A 17,701-nucleotide genomic window follows, 5' to 3' on the forward strand; every position below is an offset into this window, starting at 1 on the left:
AACAAACTATGCCACCCCAAACTATGCCTCTTTGGCTTATGGGTTATTTTGAGCTGATAAAATGGTTTCAGATAACAGAACTGTTTTAGATTATTTGCTGGCTGAACAAGCAGTCTGTGCCATAGCAATGACCTCCTGCTGTACCTGGTTCAACAACTCTGGTTATAGTAGAAACTCAACTACAAGAAATTAGCAAACAAGCCACTTGGTTAAAAAAGGCTGATGCCTCTTCAGGTGCATTCTTTGATTTACTTGATACCAACTGGTTTGGCTCATGGGGACCCTGGCTAAGGAGCACACTGAGTCTCTTGGTTTTATCCTCCTGACAGCCACCGCCGTAGTATCCCTGGGGGCCTATGTTCTCTTTGGGGTCTTAAATACAAGTTTGAAGCCATCAGCAGTACATCAGATGGTCTCTCTCTCTCTAAAAGATAGAATACCACTCAGCCATAAAAAAGAATGAAATAATGCCTTTTGTGGCAAGATAGATGGCCCTAGAGATTATCATACTAAGTGAAGTAAGTCAGAAACAGGAACAAGATGGAGAAACAGGAACAAGATGGACAATGAGATGAAAAGCAAAAACAATTCTCCCATGGCCCGACATCATAACCTATGAATTTCACGATGAGACAAGTCCCCTGAGGGTGATGGAAGGTGGCAGTAAGGCCAAATGGTTGGTCAGTCTCTCATGCATGAGACGATTACCAAAAGGGAGGAAATGTTAAAGTACTTAAACAAGAGGCTGTTGGACTGAGGTGCCTCTAAGGCCTTGGCAGCTTGTGTAAACAAACCAAAACCTAAGCCAGAGTCAACACACTTAAATCCGAGAAAATGCAGCTTATGAACAACTAATCAGAGACAGGCTCGCCCAAATAAGACAACTGCTTAAGCTATGACCAGTCAGTTTCCTTGCTTTGCTTTGCTTCTGCATCTTCTCTGTAAAAACCTCCCCGTTGGCTCCTGTCAGTGGAACACTCCTAACCACCTCTGGTTTGGTGCTACCCAATTCAAATAAACTCTTGAATTTTTTTTGGCCACACGGCAGGACTTGTGGGATCTCAGTTCCCCGACCAGGGACTGAACCCGGGCCACGGCAGTGAAAGCCCAGGATCCTAACCACGAGGCCACCAGGGAACTCCCTTGAAATGTTTAGTGTGTTTTTTTACCTTTTACCCTTTAACAGCTATGAGTGGCAGAGTTAAGATTCTTTGCTGTTTAAAAATTGTTTTTAAAATGTGGAGATAAGCCCAAGAGCATTGCATGATCTTCCGGGCCCTGCTGGGGCCATTGTCCAGTGCCTGCCCGGGGCATCTGACCGACCAGGGGAGCAGAACTGAGCAGTGCAACTGATTAGGGCCCAGACGTTGTACAAGCTTGTCAAGCTGATAAGACGTGATGATTTCCTCTTCTCTGTGGCAGAGGGTGGTGGCTTCACTGCCCTGGATCTTTCTTAGTTTCATAGCTGAGCAGTAATACCTCCGTGTTCCTTTCATTTCCATCCTCTCTAAAACTCCCTGTGTTTCTTTCTCTTTTGCATCGGCTTTGTCTCTCTGCTGGTTGCCTCATTAAGGACTTCAATAGAACCTGACACACGCTGTCTATTTGTAGGAGAATGATATTTTTAACACGTCGAGGATGATGCTTTGACAATTCAAGCCAGCTCTTCCCAACTTTGTCTGTAACCTTGGGTCTCTGCTATCTCAGTCTGGAGCCCAAGCCCTCTCTCCTGGCCCCTCCCAGGCTCTGCCCCATACCTGCCTTGTCCCTGGGAGCCCCGGGCCTGGGCACCTGCTGCAGGGTGCAGTGAGAGGCCCAGAAGGCAGGGCTCTCCCCGTCTTGGTGTGGACTCCATGTCTCATGTCCAGGTCGTGAACGTGCTTTTTTCCTATTGAGTTTGGGCAGAGGTCCAAAGGCCAAGACCAGCTCTGCAGGCCACGCTAGGGGACTGAGAAACTGACTCTGTGACTCACCCCTCCTCACCCAGAGAAGAGAAAGGTTGGCGAGGCAAAGGAAGGGAATGTCTCTGGAAAGGCCGGTTGGCGTGCTGGAGTGTCACCCCTCCTCCTCCCACAGGGGGGCTTTGGTCCTCTGTCCAAGCGAGGGGCTTCTGAGAAGCCGGTGGGGATCTGGGCACGTGTCCCTGGAGCCTGGGGGATGCAGGGCCAGGTCGGTCTGACCCACACCTGGAAGAGGGCAGGGTGATGGTCATGGCTACACTGGCCAGAAGTAGCCAGGGTGATGGGAGGGACGTGGATACCCACATAGCAACAGTCATGGAGGCAAGAGGGTGTGTTTCTGCAGGGCTCCCTTGGACCCTGTGGGAGAGAGCTGGGGGCCCATCCTCCTCCAAGAAAGACTGCCTGCAGAGGGGAAGTCTCAACAGTTGGGCGTGATAAACAACAACTGGCCGGTGGCATTGGCCTGGCCCCGGCAAGAGCAGAGATGCTCAGAGATGCCCACGCCCTGCCCTCTTGCTCCAGCCTTAAGCGTGAAACGAGTCAGGGGGAGGGGATTCCGGCGTGAATGAAGGTCTGGAGCTCTAAGGCTTCCCTGAGTACCCGCTAACACCTGCAAGATGACCACAGGATGTGCACAAAATTTCATCCGAAGGGCTGGGAAGTGCAATTCCACAGAGCAAACTGAAAGGCTCAGAGGTGACAAAGAGCCGCGCTTCCTCCAGCGTGTTTCCTACAAGTATTTGTGCTTTGGCAGCCGCCCACGTCGCACCTCCCCGCTTCCTGCTCCCAGGCAGCTCCCCACCCTGGCCATCCTGTGAACCCCGGAACCAGCCTTCCCCAGAGCTGGAAGGGGCTCAGAGGGAGACCAGCAAGCCCAGGCCTTTGTGACTGTTGTCAGATGAGGGACCTGAGGCCCGGGAGGCAGACCGCACCCTTAGGTGACACAGACCTGCAGTATCCTCCTTCCCTTTCCAGAAAGACTGAGACAGAGGGAGCAAGAGCAAGCACCCATGAGCCTGCAGGGGTATCAGACGGGTAAAAAGGTTTAGGAGAGGTGCATAAAGCTACCAGCAGGAGAGACGCCCGTGGACTGAAACTCCGCTAAGCCAGGGCGCTCACTGACCCTTCCAGACGCCCTGCGGAGCAGACGCCGTTCCCTACACCCCTGCCGGGTTGGACAGATGAGGAGGGGGCTCAGCGTGGGCAGGAGAGATGCTCCAGATCACCAGGCAGCAGGAGCACGTGGTGGTCGTGGCCAGAGGCTCCGAGACTCCAGGCCCCTCCCTCTTCCTCTGGGCCGAGCCCCCAGGCATCTCTCTTCAAGGACCACCATCTTCAAAGTTCCATCCTCCCCCAAAATGACAGCCTGGAGAGAGGAATTCTCAGCAGCTGGGAGGCAGGGCTTAGAGGCATCACAAGCAGAGACGGGGTCTCCCTTCTTTTGAAAAGCCCGGGTGACCCTGGGCTCCCATTCCCAGCAGCAGCAGTGGTCCAAGGGCCCCCCGGAGGTCCCTGAGGTTGGCCCCCTGCCTTAGACTCACATTCCCATCTGAGCTCCCTCTGCAAACCTTCACTGTATCAGAATCCTGTCTTCTGGTTCCTAGAGATTTATTATTGCTTTGGAGGGTTTTAAACCATTATTATTCAACCGATTTTGAGATGATTGATTATATGCTCAATTTTTAATTTTGATCCTTCTTAAAACAGCATTCATTAATTTGACAAGTATTTGGGGCCTGTGCCAGGCAAACACCAAGCTCTGTGCCAGGCACTCGGGACAGGGCAGGGGACAAGATGGGGGACCCGCCCCTGGGGAGGGGACAAAGGTCAGCTTTTCCAGCCCAGCCCCGCTCGGCCTTGGCCTTTTTGTCCCTCAGTGTCCCTGAGCTTCTCTGAGCAGCATATAAGCAGCTTTCAGCTTTGGCTAAAAAGCCAACATGTCACATGTCTACACTGCCTCATCTTTATGTTTTAGGGATTTCATTCGATTTCTCTTTAGGGAATCGTGATCTCTTCAGCTTCCTTCGCATCCCTCCAATAAGAGGATAGAACAAAAGGACACACAAGACCCAAGCTGCTGAGGGTCTCTCCTTGCAGGGTCTGAAGCTCCCGACACCACCCCTTCCTGGGGCGTCCTGCCGAGGAAACTGCAGGGCCCCAGATGCAGGAGCCCCTCTCCCTGTGCCTGGTCTGCATGGTCCGCACGGCCCAGTCTGGGACGAGGCCCTGCTGAGCCCTGGAGCACGTGGCTCGAGGCGGGACAGGCAGGGGGGGCAGAGGAGCAGTGGAACCCGGCCTGGTTGGAGTCACTCCCACTCAGGGCTCCTCCGCAGGCCTCAGTCTGAGAGCACAGGCTCCAGCGGAGCCCCCCGCTGCGTCCCTGCTAGAAATTCCAGGTTGGTGGGTTTTATAGATTTTGAAAGATGGCTATCACTGATTGAGCACTTTCTAGACACAGGCCTTTCTACACGCTTGCTCGTTTTATTTAAACCTTGCTACAGATGTCGTATCTGTCTTTGCTGAGGGAGGAGAGGGGTCCCCAGTGAGGGAAGGAAGAGGGGAGAGGACCCCCGGCCCCCGAGCCGCCAGCCCCCCTCCCAGCTTATGCTCGCCGTGCCTGAGTCGGTGCGCCCTGGAGAAGGAAGCCCCCTTCCCACCTGCTTTCCCTCCCCAGACCCACGAGTGGGGGAGCCCCGGCTGGGCACTCACCATCCACCGGTCACAGGGCAGGATTCTAAGGCTGGGCGTCCCTCCCAGTCCTGCTCTCAGGACCGCTGTCCCCCGTCACCCCTGCCCCATTCAAAGCGGGCACAGTTTTAAACCCCAAGCCTGTCCCTTCCTGCCCCCTTGTCCCCAGTCCTGCCAGAGCAATCCTCATCTCGAGCCAGGTTCCCAGAGATGAAGCAGAAGGAGAAGCTGACGATGTTACCCCGGTGTTTCTTGCAGCCGTGCTGGCACACCTGCAGCCCCAGGGCAGCCCCCTGGGCCGGGCCAGGGGCCTCACCGCGCTCCGCCATCGCCAGGCCTGGCCCAGGGGCCCTTCTCCTGCCCTCGCCCTGCCCAACCAGCCACAGTACCGCACCCCCCACCCCCAGCCTGCCCTGTGCCTCCTCTTCCTGCGTCTCCCCAGCCTGGCACTCAGTCTTTCCTCTAGAACTCTCTCTCTCTCCCGCCTCTGGTCTGTCTCTCAGTCTCAGTACCAGTGCTGTGGGTCTCAGCCTGTGCCTCCGTGTCTCGGCCTCTCTGGCCTGTCCTTCTCTCCTCTGATCTCTGTCCCTGCCCTCTGCCATCTCTCGGCCTTTCCCAGGGCGCCTGCCCCTGAGCCCTGCCCAGAACCCCCGGGGGCCAGCCGGTGCCCTGCCGGGGTCAGCCCTGCTCCTGCCCCAGGACCGGCCTCTCCCCTGGCTCCTCGGACCTGGTGCTCACTCTGCCTGGAGGCAGAAGGGCTCCTGCAGCTTCCTGGGCTGGGAGGGCACGAGGGCGGGGGTGCACATGCAAGCTCCTGAGCTCTCAGCAGCAATGCGGGAGGTGCCACTGGTGTGATTTTCGGCTGAGGGTGTGATCTCATTGCAAAGGGGCCTCATCCAGGTCCTGGGGCTTCTGTGCAGCCAGAAAGGGAATGGCCCTGCTCCCGTCCACCCCCTGCCCAGGAGGCTCAGGGGCCAGGGACCCTGGGTAGAGCTGGGGGATGAGTGGGGCCTTGGCCTTTGGCCAGCTCTTCACCTCTGCCCTCTGCACACTGACCCCAGCCCCCAGCCCTGCAGGTGCCTCTGTGGGGTGGAGAAAGGGGAGATGGGAAGGGATCCCTGTGTTGAGGGGTTTAAGGAAAAACCAAGGATGTGACTGGAGCGGGCATTGCTGAAGACCCACAGCGCACATTCTCGGAGCACCCGGTGTGCGCCGGCAGCTCGCCAAGGCCCTCCTGGGCATCGAAACAACCCCACGAGGTACGTGTGGCGGAGAACAGCACTGCAGCATTCTCCTCTGCTCTTTCACCTACAGAATTCAGATTTCGTTGGGGGTGGAAATGTGCCCAGCTTGAAAAAAAAAACGCCATCCCCCGTCTTCCTTGCAGTCAGGGTGGCTCAGTTCTAGCCAGTAAAATGTAAGCATAAATCTTCCAGAGATTTCTGTGAGAGTGTTGCTTTCCTGATTTAGGCATTACCACTTCCTCCTTTCCCCTGATTTCTCCTTTCTCTGGTCGGGAACAAAGCCATGATGGCTGGAGCCAGAGCAACAACTTTGCAACTGTGAGGGAAGAAGCAAAAAACCCCAAAGACCTTGACTCTGATATCCCCAAGCTGCTAAACCAGTGCCAGCCACTGCCTAGCCCAGATTTCTCAGATAGGAGATACATACCTCTGTCTAAAATAAGCTACTGTTGTTTGGGGTTTCTGTTGGCAGGCAACTAAAAACATTCCTTCCAAAGTGAAAGACCAACTGTTGTACCTTGCACTCCTAGCCAGTGAAAGGACGTACACAAGGGGCTTCTTGTGTACCATAGGTGCTGTGCTGCTCCAGACTGTTTCCAAGCACAAGCAAAGGCCGTGCAGCAGGTCCAGGCTGCGTACAAGCAGCTCTCCCCTTGGGCCTGATGACCCAGCACATTCAATGGCGCGCGGTGTGTCTGTGGAAAGCTAGGGTGCTCTGCAGGGCCCAGGGTAGGCCCCGATAGGAAGGAACCTCTGCTTTTGAGAAAAGCCATGCTTTCTTTGACAAAAATCTCTTCTTCTTTTGACACTACTTCTGGCTCACTCCCGGGCCCTCGGGGAGATGGAAGGCCTGACTGTGGGACACCAGGTGACCCTGAGACCTGAGCTGCCCACCAGGAACTGAGTGTCCACCTCTCCCCCAGCTCTAAAGGGGCATGCACAGCACGCCACCTTCACACACAGGTGCTATGTATAAGCTCAGGGTCTGGGGTCTAGAAGGCTCAGGCAGGTGTCTGCTCATACATGGGGCTCAGACCCCCATGGTAACAGCTGCAACACCACCTTCCCCTCAACCCACACCTGTGGCCTCACGGGGAGCCCCTAAGACCGTTTGAGGAGGAAATGCACGTGTAGGTGACTTATAGACAGAGCTGCAAGAAATGCTGGCGCCAACTAAAAGCTGACATGGCAGCCCGCTCGGAGGGGAAGGGCAGTGGAGAAGGGAAATCTTCCTGGTGTGCAGAGCGTTGAGTTCATCTCCTTGCTCACACCGTCTGGAAGGAGGCGTGGCCCGAGGTACAGACTGACATTGACTCAGGGGTGGGTACTAAGCGTGCGGTCAGGGGTCAAGGAGGTGGAGGGAGGGAAGAAGACTGGAGGCGTGGTGCCTAGGAGGTGTGAGGATGTCACAGTCCTTTGTGGACGCTGTCCAAAGGGCAGCCAGGCCTGGGGAGGCACTGAGAGTCTGGTGGACAAGATGGCCTGTCCGTGCACGTCCGTCAGCCCGTATCCCTGGCCGTGAACAAAGGGCCACGGGGGACTAAGATTACTCATGGGTCCACGAAATGAACTTCCCCTCACCGGGCTGATCTGGCTACAGCTGTTGTCGGGTGCCCAGCCTGCCAGCAGGGTGACGAGCCAGCCGCCAGGTGGCGGGTCAGCTCCACCCTGGCAGGGGCCATCACTTACTCTTTCTGGAATTGACATTCGTCCTGAATACAGACCTCGCTTTCTGCGCACCTTGCGTCTGCCAACAACACCTCCCATTGCTGTGTCCCACGCATCACTGTTACTGACTCAAAGACTCCTTGCACAGCAAAGAACTGTGGCCAAAGGCCGGTGCTTACAAGACCCACGGGCCTCCCCCGGTTCCCCGTGCCCAGAAGCGGCTGGACTTACAGAACCGTGAAAGAGCCCACTGTACATCGGTTCCAGTGCCCGTTGTGAGATTCAGGGGCTGTCCCGGATGTGCCACCATACACGCTGCTCCTCCTCCAGCCAGAAGAATGGGTCCAGAGCCAAGGGAAGCACCAGCCCCCAACCACATACTTGAGCATTTTTGCTTCTCATCTCCAATACTTTGGGCTCCGGATAAGAGGTTTTAGATCCCTAAAGAAGAATGCTGGGACCGCCCTGGCGGTCCAGTGGTTAAGACTCTGCACTCCCAATGCAGGTGGCGGGGGTTCGATCCCTGGTCAGGGAACTAAGATCCCGCATGCTGCACTGCGCGGCCAGAAAAAAGAAAAAGAAGAAGAAGAAGAATGCTTCCCCAAAGGGGAGACACCAGTGCGTCTGCTGAACTGTAAGCTGAGACTGTCACCTGGCCGTCTGGGACTCCCCACACCACTCAGGCCAACGGACATGAAAGGGCGTTTGCTGGGATGAATGATGCTGATTATCCAGGAGAGAAGGTGTTACCCCGACATGGGGTGGAGGATGGGAACTATGTCTCAGACCTAGTGAACTCACCGCGCAACCCATTCCTATCACCAAATACAGGGATCAAAGTGAGCGGGGGGTGCAGTGGAGTTATAGGTAGGATGAGCAAGGGCTCAGATCCCTCAAGAATGAGAGCTTGGATCACCCCGCCATGGGTTGATTCTCAGCTGGGGGCCCTGTGGTAGATTCAAGTGGCCACAGATTTCATACTGCAATTCCACGGAAAGGTAGTCTACTTCCCCTCCCCTAGGCTGAGCCTATGATTGTTTTGACCAATAGCATGCAGCAGAAGGGATGCTGTGTGAGTTCTAGAGCCTCGGCCTCGAGAACTCTCTGCCTTACTTATTGGAACACCCCTTCCTGGAAGTCAGCCATCTTGTACCGGAGTCCAAGATGCTGTGAGGACGCTCGAGCAGCCATGTGGAGAAAGACAGGCACGGAGGCACCAGACGTGCGGGTGGAACCTTCCTGAACCTCCCGGCCCAGCCCAGTCACCAGCTAAGCAAAGGCAAGTGAGTAATCACAACTGATGCCATGTGGAGAAGAACCATCGGGGGGAAGGTAGGGGGGCCCCCCCAGATGCCTGACCCACAGAATTGGGAGAAAAAAAGTGGTGGTTGTTTTAAGCCACTACATTTGGGGGTATTTTGTTAGGTAACAAAAGGTAACTGAAGCATCTCTCCTTCACACTGGGGGGCTGAACTCTCCAGAGAAATCCTCTTCACAAATCATCTTCCCTCCAGGCTCTAACCGTTCAACTTTCTATACTTTTGATAAGGGTTAAAGCTTCAAAAGCCATATACAGTTTTCAGTTTTGAAAATTTGCACCTGATCTGGCATCTCACTTTGAAACATGATGTTGAGTATATCTTGGTGCTTCAAACACATTAAAATTCTGTTAGGGACTTCCCTGCTGGTCCAGTGGTAAAGAATCTGCCTTCCAATGCAGGGGACATGGGTTCAATCCCTGGTCAGGGAGCTAAGATCCCATGTGCCTCAGGGCAACTAAGCCCACGCGCCACAAGCGCCTCAATGAGAGAACTCGCCTGCCGTAAACTACAGAACCCACGCTCCCTGGAGCCCACACGCCACAACTAGAGAGAGAAAACGCTCACGTCACACCTAGAAAGAAGCCCGAGCGCCACAACGAAAGATCCCACATGCCTCAACGGAGAACCCGCGTGCCACAACTAAGACCCAACACAGCCAAATAAATAAATAAAAATATTTTTAATTAAAAAAAAAACTCTGGGGCTCCCCTGGTGGAGCAGTGGTTGAGAGTCCGCCTGCCGATGCAGGGGACACGGGTTCGTGTCCCGGTCCAGGAAGATCCCACATGCCGCAGAGCAGCTGGGCCCGTGAGCCATGGCCGCTGGGCCTGCGCGTCCGGAGCCTGTGCTCCGCGGTGGGAGAGGCCACAACAGTGAGAGGCCCGCGTACCGCAAAAAAAAAAAAAAAAAAAAAAAAAATCTGTTAGTATATAGTTATATATCTTTATGTATTATAGACAAGCTAATTTACCTTTTCATTCCCGTACCTTTCTACTACCACTCTTTTTTCTTTTTTAACATCTTTATTGGAGTTAATTGCTTTACAATAATGTGTTAGTTTCTGCTGTATAACAAAGTGAGTCAGCTATACGCACACATATATCCCTGAATCTCCTCCCTCTTGCGTCTCCCTCCCACCCTCCCTATCCCACCCCTCTGGGTGGTCACCCAGCACTGAGCTGATCTCCCTGTGCTATGCGGCTGCTTCCCACTGGCTATCTATTTCACATTTGGTATCTACTACAACTCTTTTATCATGCATGCTGGTGGTGGTGGTGGTGACAAAACCCCAGGAGAAACGAGTATCTCCCAGAGATGGATGCGGTGGCTGAGAATGTGGGTCTCCACTTTGGGGGAAGGGGCAGGAATGTGTCCCTTTGCGTGGGGAATGGTCACACTGTGTCACACAGGAGCATGTGGCTGCAGCTCTGGTGTCCCTACGGGAATGGGCTGGGACGTGGGGCGTTTCCCATAGTGGCAGGCAGGGCCCTGGCCTTGTCACATCCCGGCCTCCTTCTCTGGCCCTGTAGACTTTCTGCAGACTTCCCAAGAGCCGAGAGTAAATGCCTCTCTGCTTAAACCAGCCAGCCTGGATTCAGGTGTCTGCCACAAAGACTCCAGGTTACGCTGTGGGTGATATTATCATTCCAGGCTTACAGTTAAAGGCACCCAGTCCCACTGTCCTCGTGGCAGCCAGACTTGAGAAGCGGGTCTGTCCAGTTGGTGGCTCAGCCCGTGCCACTGGAGAGGGGGCCTGACATTCTGATAGGAAGGACTTTCAGGTGCCAGGTAGATAAGCAGAGCAGCTCAGAGTGCCAACCTCTGGGTCACTGAGGATGGGCTCCCAGCGTTGGGGAGGGATACTCTTCTGGGGCCACGCCATCTCACCAGGCTCTGAACGGCCCGGTGCTGGGCCCACCCATCTTTCTTTTTTTTTTTTTTTGCGGTACGCGGGCCTCTCACTGCGGTGGCCTCTCCCGTTGCGGAGCACAGGCTCCAGACGCGCAGGCTCAGCGGCCATGGCTCACGGGCCCAGCCGCTCCGCGGCATGTGGGATCCTCCCGGACCGGGGCACGAACCCGTGTCCCCTGCATCGGCAGGCAGACTCTCAACCACTGCGCCACCAGGGAAGCTCTGGGCCACCCATCTTAAAGGCCACCGCTGCTGACTGGCTCCCGACTCCATGTTGGGGCTTTTACAGCCCGGGGTGACCCCCAGGGCGCAGCAGCAGCAGCTGGCCTGGCCCCCTGTCCTCGTGCCACCCGGTCCCTGAGCCCAGCCCACTCCTTGCCGAGTTGCCGAGGCTCAGGACACCCTCGTGTTCCACTGGGCCATGCTCCTTGGCTCCTGCCCCAAGATGTCCCAGAAATCTGTGGCTCAGTCCACTTCTGCTGAATGGAAACCACCCCTACCGCCAACAAGGGTGCAGTGTCCCGGCCAGCTGCCCGCCTTCCACAGGCGCCAGCCCAGGACACCCAGCTGGGCCAGGCTGAGCGCGGAGACAGAGCTACACTGAATGGCACGATTGTGCTCTGCACCCAGAGCCCCGGGAGGCTCCTGAAGGAGCAGAGGCACCTCATCTGCACACGGCTGATCATCTCACGAGCGTACGGAGCCCTTGGTGTCCTCAAGGGATGTGATGGGACCGCAGGGCCGAGGCCCGGGAGCGGTGCTCAGTGGAGAGAGGGGTGCACTGGGGTCCCGGCTCCTCTGCCTGGGAGGGTGGCTGCTGCCTCCGCAGCTCCCGAGAGAAAAGTCAGGGAAGACACACATCAGGGTGGGCGCCCTGCCTGCAGCATATGGAAGACGCTCCAGGTCAGAGACCTCGCTCAGCGCCTGACCCGTGGGACCCGCTGACTCGTGTGACCTTCTTGAGAGTAGGTCTGCTCTTTACTTTTAGTAAAACAGAGTGACCCTCCGTGCCAGCCTCACACAACTAAGGATTGCATTTTCCGTGTTCCACATGGCCTGGCAGGGTGTCTGGTAAACGTGTCACCAGGGGAATGGGCAGGGCTGGGCAGAGCCCTTGGGGGTATCCTGGGCCCTGCACCCCTTCCCCACCCCCTCTGCTGCAGGGCCGTGACCAGCCATTCAGCAAAGGCTTCCACACGGCTCTAGAAGGAGCTGATGGGAATAGACGCTGCCACCTAGGAGCCCACCGAGCTAAAGGTGGGACCTGTGGGCCTGGTCCCCCCGGCCCCGTTTCCGCTCGTTGTGACCCCAGACACACCCAGCCTGCCCCCCGGGCTTGCTCTTCCCCGTGTCCACGCACGCTCAGGTGTGCCAAAGGCCTCAGCAAGGGGGGCACCCCACACCCCGGCCCCATCCTGAAGACCACCGTGTGTCAGATGTTTCTGCTGGAAGTTGGAAGCTGGAGCCAGGGCTCAGCAGGAGAGAGGCCTGGGGGTGGGGTGGGTGCTGGATGCCGAGGACCGGGGAGGGAGAGACAGACACCGGGGTCACAGAGGGGCTGCAAGACCCACGGGAAGAAAAGGAGGAGCCTGAGCTGCTGCCAAGAAGGCCCTGGAGATGCCGGCCGGTAAGAATTTGAGCCTCGAATGAATGGAGAACGATGCGACGTATATATATATATATATATATATATATATATATATATATATATATATGCACAATGGAATATTACTCAGCCATGAAAAAGAACGAAACAATGCCATTTGCAGCAACATGGAGGGACCTGGAGATTATCGTACTAAGTGAGGTAAGTCAAAGACAAATACCATGTGATATCACTTACATGTGGAATCTAAAATACGACACAAATGAACTTATCTACAAAACAGAAAGAGAATCACAGACAGAGAGAACAGACTTGTGGTTGCCGAGGGGGGAGGTGGGGTGGAGGAGGGAGGATTGGGAGTTTGGGGTGAGCAGATGGAAACTAGTATATATAGGATGGATAAACAAGGTCCTACTGTAGAGCACAGGGAACTCCTGTGATAAAACATAATGGAAAGACTATGAAAAAGAATATATATATGTATAACTGAGTCACTTTGCTGCACGGCAGAAAGTAACACAACACGGTGAATCAACTACCCTTCAATAAAATCGGCGGTGGTGTGCTGAATCGGGCGATTGGGATTGACGTGTATACACTGATGTGTATAAAATTGATGACTAATAAGAACCTGCTGTATAAAAATAAATAAGTAAAAAAAAAAAATTCTTCAGATCGTAAATCTAAAAAGAAAGGAATCTGGGCCTCCAGTGAGGCGAGGCTGGGTCCGTCAGAGCAGACCCGAGCCTGTCGGGCGCACAAGGCCAGCCACACGAGGGCGTCCCGGCTCACCTCTGCTCCCTGTTCCTACGCTAACGGAAAACAATTGCTTTTACTCTGCTGCAGAAAAACAGCCCTGTGAAGATGTGAGCTTCCCGGTTAAGCTGTTTGTATGAAATTGCAGTAACCTCATGTTTCTGCGTCGTCCCAAGAAGCTGGAGAGAGAGAGCGCACATGGACCCCACATGTGTATTCACAGGCCCCAGGGCCTCCACGGCGGCTGTTCTGGGGAAGGGAACGGTCAGAAAAGGGGGACAAAGCAGCACAGGTGGCAGGGGCTCAGGGGAGCAGAAGGGAGGGGACTGGAATCATGCTGGGAGCGCCCTAGAGTGGGTGTGCAGGTAAAGGACAGGGGCCTGGCCTGCACACACTGCTGGCCCCACCCCCATCAAGCCTGGGAGGCTGGGGCCACGAATATACCCATTCTCCAGGCAAGAGGACTGAGGCTCCCTGGAAGACACAGTGTCTGCGACAGAGAACAAGACACAGCTGTCAGGGTCCAAGTCTGCACCTTTTCCCTAAAGTCAAAGAGGCAGCGTCTCATGCACGCCTATGTGTGTGGTCACAGGAGCGTGCACGGTGTGTGTGTGCGGCGTGCACACCACGTGTGCTTGGTGGGTGTGCACGGGTGTGAGTGTGTGGTATGTGTGTGAGAGTATAGGGGTTGCATGAGGTCCCCTCTGCATCTCTTACTGCATCACAGACACCAAATATTGTCAACAGCAAGTGCCGGCCAGCCATTTCTGCCACAAACTCCCAGAACGCAGCACGAGGTAAAGAGCCAGCCCCAGCCCCTGGGCTGCACCGGGCAGGACCGAGGAGGGGCTGAAGCCCGGGCCTTCTCCTCACCGGGCCCCTGCACGTGTTAGCACCCTGCCGGTGAGTATCAGCCACGCTTTACACAGAGGACTTAGAAAGGAAGACTGTGTCACCCAAGGTCACCCAGCCGGCGAGGCTCTGAAGCCCCGCTCCGTCCTCCCAGCTGGGAAAATTCCAGCATGGTCCTAATGATCCGTCCACACCTCCCTGGGTCCCGCCTTGAGGTCAGCACCCTGCGTGGAGCAGACACCGATGAATGGGAACAGGCATGAATGACTAGAAACATGTCCCCGCAGAGGCAGAGGTGGTGTGGCCCAGGCTGGGGTCCCGGGGTAGGTCTCTGCGCTCAGAACAGATCCCCACCTTCTTCCCAGCCAGCCCAACCCCTACCTGAGCCCTGCGGGGCTGTGCTGGACAGGATCCACTTCACCAGGCAGCACCGCATCAGGGCCTGGCGGGTGAGCCTCGGCCGCTGCCACTTGACGCCCTCCTTCCTGCTCAGCGGTGTGCGCCCGGGGTCCCCCAGAAGACTGCCGTCTGACACCTTCATCACCTCCTGCAGCAGGAACAGGCAGAGTGGTCCTGAGCCCTTGCTGCCCAAGGGGACCTGCAGCTCGTCCCCTGGCCAGCCTGAGGCTGTCCTTCACTGCACCCAGGGGTGCATGCCAGGAGCCTGCAGCCCCGCTGCTGCCCCCACCCCTGGCCATCTCCTGCCCGGTTTCTTAACAGCCCCACCCTCTCTCCAAGAGCCCTTGGTCGCTGCGTGGCGAGGCCACCTTGCAGGCGCAGACAGTGTCCGCTAGAAAAAGCTGCGCCAGTGATCCAAGCTGGAGGAGTGGGTTGGGAATGACGTTAAACGCCACCGTGGGGCTCTGTGCACCCTGGGCTCCCACACACACTCCCCACCAGCCACACCAGGCTGCTCTGTGAACACACCCCTTCCACACTTGAACCCTGCTCATGCTTTAAGATCCTGCTAGCAAGTCACCTCCCCCATGAAGCCCCCCTGGCTTCTAAAGCGGAGGGAGTTGGGTCTGTCCTTGCATCGACAGTTCCACAACAGCACGGACAGTGCAGTGGGAATTTGCTGGAAGAACTCCCGATTGAAGGCAGGGTCTATGGGCAGGGCTTCCCCCACTGGGCACCCTGGTCTGTTACGTGATGGGGCCCCTGGAAGGAGGGAGGTGAGGGTCCAGACTTGCTCATCAACACCCCCGACCCTGGCACGGGCCTGGTTGTCAGAGCCAGACAGCCCCTTAGAGATCACAGTCCAAACCCCTCACTGACTAAAGCCCAGAGAGGGGAGCAGATCTGCACAGGGTCACACAGCAAAGGTGGCCTCCTCACTTCACGCAGGTTGGCCTCCTGGTCAGCTTTTGGTGAAGTGGCAGCCTAGACAGGACAACATCAAAACCCCTTTATCCTGACTCTCAGGACCTTCCCAGCCAGGTCCCAGCTGCCGGTTTTCCCTCCTTCCTGTAGCCGCCACCCACCCCCCCACAAGCCGCCTCCCCAAGACACACCCTGGGTGGCACCACCACATTCCTCCTCTTCTCCAAGGCTCAGCTTGCCAGTGAGGGTGGGGGGTGTTAGTGGTGCCCAGAGCTGCAGTTAGGGTGGGCACTCACCATCCCAATGGGGCAGAAAGAGGGGGTGAGCGCGGGTGGCCAGGGGCCCCAGGGTGCCAGGGACGCTGAGGGAGGCACCCTATACACACGCACGCGTATCCACACACATGCACGCACATCCATACACACGCACACGTGCACACAGGCACTGCCCACGCTGTCAGAGAGAGACCTTCTCCATTATTAATGATCAGGAGAGAAACAGCCTCGATGAATAGACTTTCTTTCGGTCCAGGAGGCGGGTAGGGGGAAGACGGACAGCTGGTGCTTCATTATTTCCTGAATTCTTTGCTGTAGGCTCTGCATATGGGCTTAGGAGAGAACATCAGAGGGAGAAACTGAGGTGGCCCTCAGCATCTCAGGCAGGAGCTGTCTGTAGGGACCCCACCCCCCATCTCAGGATGGAGCTGGCGCTGCTGGCAGCGGCCGCCCTGGCAGAGGCTGCGGCTAGTCCTGGGCACTCTGTCTTGCAGCCAGGCCTGAGCTGATGTGGGGAGACCCAGCCGGTGGCCCGGGGTTCTGTCCTCCTGGGACGGCTGGGAGGGCCCACAGGGCAGGGCTGAGAGCCTCCCTCATGCATGTCTATTCTGGGCCTTAAGGTCACCTCGTTGTCATGACAACCCCAGGAGGTTGGCAACACCGTGCCCATTTTAAAGATGAGGAAACTAAGTCTCAGAGAGGCTTGGGGGCATGCCAGGGCCACACTGCACTCATGGCCTCCTGGTTCCAAAGTTCAGGCCGTCTTGGCCGCAGGCTGTGCTGCTTAGCTTTCCTGGGCCAGGCCCCTGACAGGCCTTGGAAGATGGGGAGGGGCTCCCAAGCCCCCCCAACCATGTCAGAGTGATGGTTTACTACTGTCCCAGGCTAAGGAGTACCTCTCCTGGTGGAGAGGGTTGGACGAGGGTGGAGGAGCCCTGGGCCATGTCCTCCAGCTGGCTGAGGGCCAGGCCTCCGCTGTGAGGCCCACAGGCAGGGCCTGGGATGGCCTCCCACTTGAAATGGGTGAGGGGGTCCTGACAGCGAGGAGAGGAAGCGCCCACAGTGGCTGGGCACGAGCAGGGCCACACACATGCCAGAAGGGGCCGAGGCCCGTGCACTTGGCCCATCAGAAGGTGGGGAGGGAGGAGGCCGGGGGAGTGACCACCAGCTCAGCCTCATGACTAGTTGACACTCGTCTGTCTGAGGGAGGGTCTGCCAGGGCCTTCAGGGAACGTTAATGGCCGCTCCCGACTCTCTCCTCCTGAACAGGGGGGCTCTCGGGCAGCGAAGGAGGGCGCACCACGAGGTGACACCACCTCACTCCCTGATGCTTCTGTGCAGGGAGGTGACAGAGCCGAGGAGGCCTGGGTTGGTGAGGAGACTGCAACACAAATTAAATGCCCGGCCAGCCTGCCTTGAGGCCCCAGTGGCTTCTGCTGCATGTCAGGAAAACCCAGGGCCTTGTGCGGGCCTGCAACCCCCTGTCAATCCCGCCTCACCCTGTGAGTCCATCTCAGCTCCACTGCCCGCCTCATCTGTTCTGCGCATGCCCGCGTGCTTGGCTTGAGCACCTCACAGCTTTGCACCGCTGCTCCTCCCCCACACACTCCTCCCTGCACCTCCACAACCCTCGCTCTCTCCCTGCACACTCCTTTCCCTCCCCCTGCACGCTCCTCCCCCCTCCCTGCACACTCCTCCCCCTCCCCTGCACACTCCTTTCCCTCCCCCTGCACACTCCTCCCCTTCCCCCTGCACGCTCCTCCCCCTCCCCTGCACACTCCTCCCACCTGCACACTCCTTTACCTCCCCCTGCACACTCCTCCCCCTCCCCTGCACACTCCCCCCCACTGCACACTCCTCCCCCTCTCCCTGTACACTCCTCCCCCTCCCCTTGCACACTCCTCCCCCTCCCCTTGCACACTCCTCCCCCTCTCCCTGCACGCTCCTCCCTCTCCCCTGCACACTCCTCCCCCTCTCCCCGTACACTCCTCCCCCTCCCCTTGCACACTCCTCCCCCTCCCCTTGCACACTCCTCCCCCTCTCCCTGTACACTCCTCCCCCTCCCCTTGCACACTCCTCCCCCTCTCCCTGTACA

The 17,701-nt window shown here is 56.9% G+C and overlaps 1 protein-coding gene across 2 annotated transcripts in view; it reads right to left on the reverse strand.

Moving 5' to 3' along the window:
• KCNIP3 (potassium voltage-gated channel interacting protein 3) overlaps window positions 1–17,701 on the reverse strand; it is an 89,853-nt gene that overhangs the window by 62,421 nt on the left and 9,731 nt on the right. The window contains exons 1-2 of one of the 2 annotated variants that reach the window (XM_067007201.1): window positions 14,735–14,814; window positions 14,390–14,555 (exon numbers count right to left, since the gene is read on the reverse strand). In XM_067007201.1, coding sequence (XP_066863302.1) covers window positions 14,390–14,549 — 160 coding nt within the window. In that variant the 5' untranslated portion in view covers window positions 14,550–14,555; window positions 14,735–14,814. Of the gene's footprint in view, window positions 1–14,389; window positions 14,556–14,734; window positions 14,815–17,701 lie in introns of those variants that run through there. The other variant, XM_067007200.1, reaches the window with a different exon arrangement.

Source organism: Kogia breviceps, chromosome 11 (assembly GCF_026419965.1).
Source record: "Kogia breviceps isolate mKogBre1 chromosome 11, mKogBre1 haplotype 1, whole genome shotgun sequence".
Lineage (NCBI taxonomy): Eukaryota > Metazoa > Chordata > Mammalia > Artiodactyla > Physeteridae > Kogia > Kogia breviceps.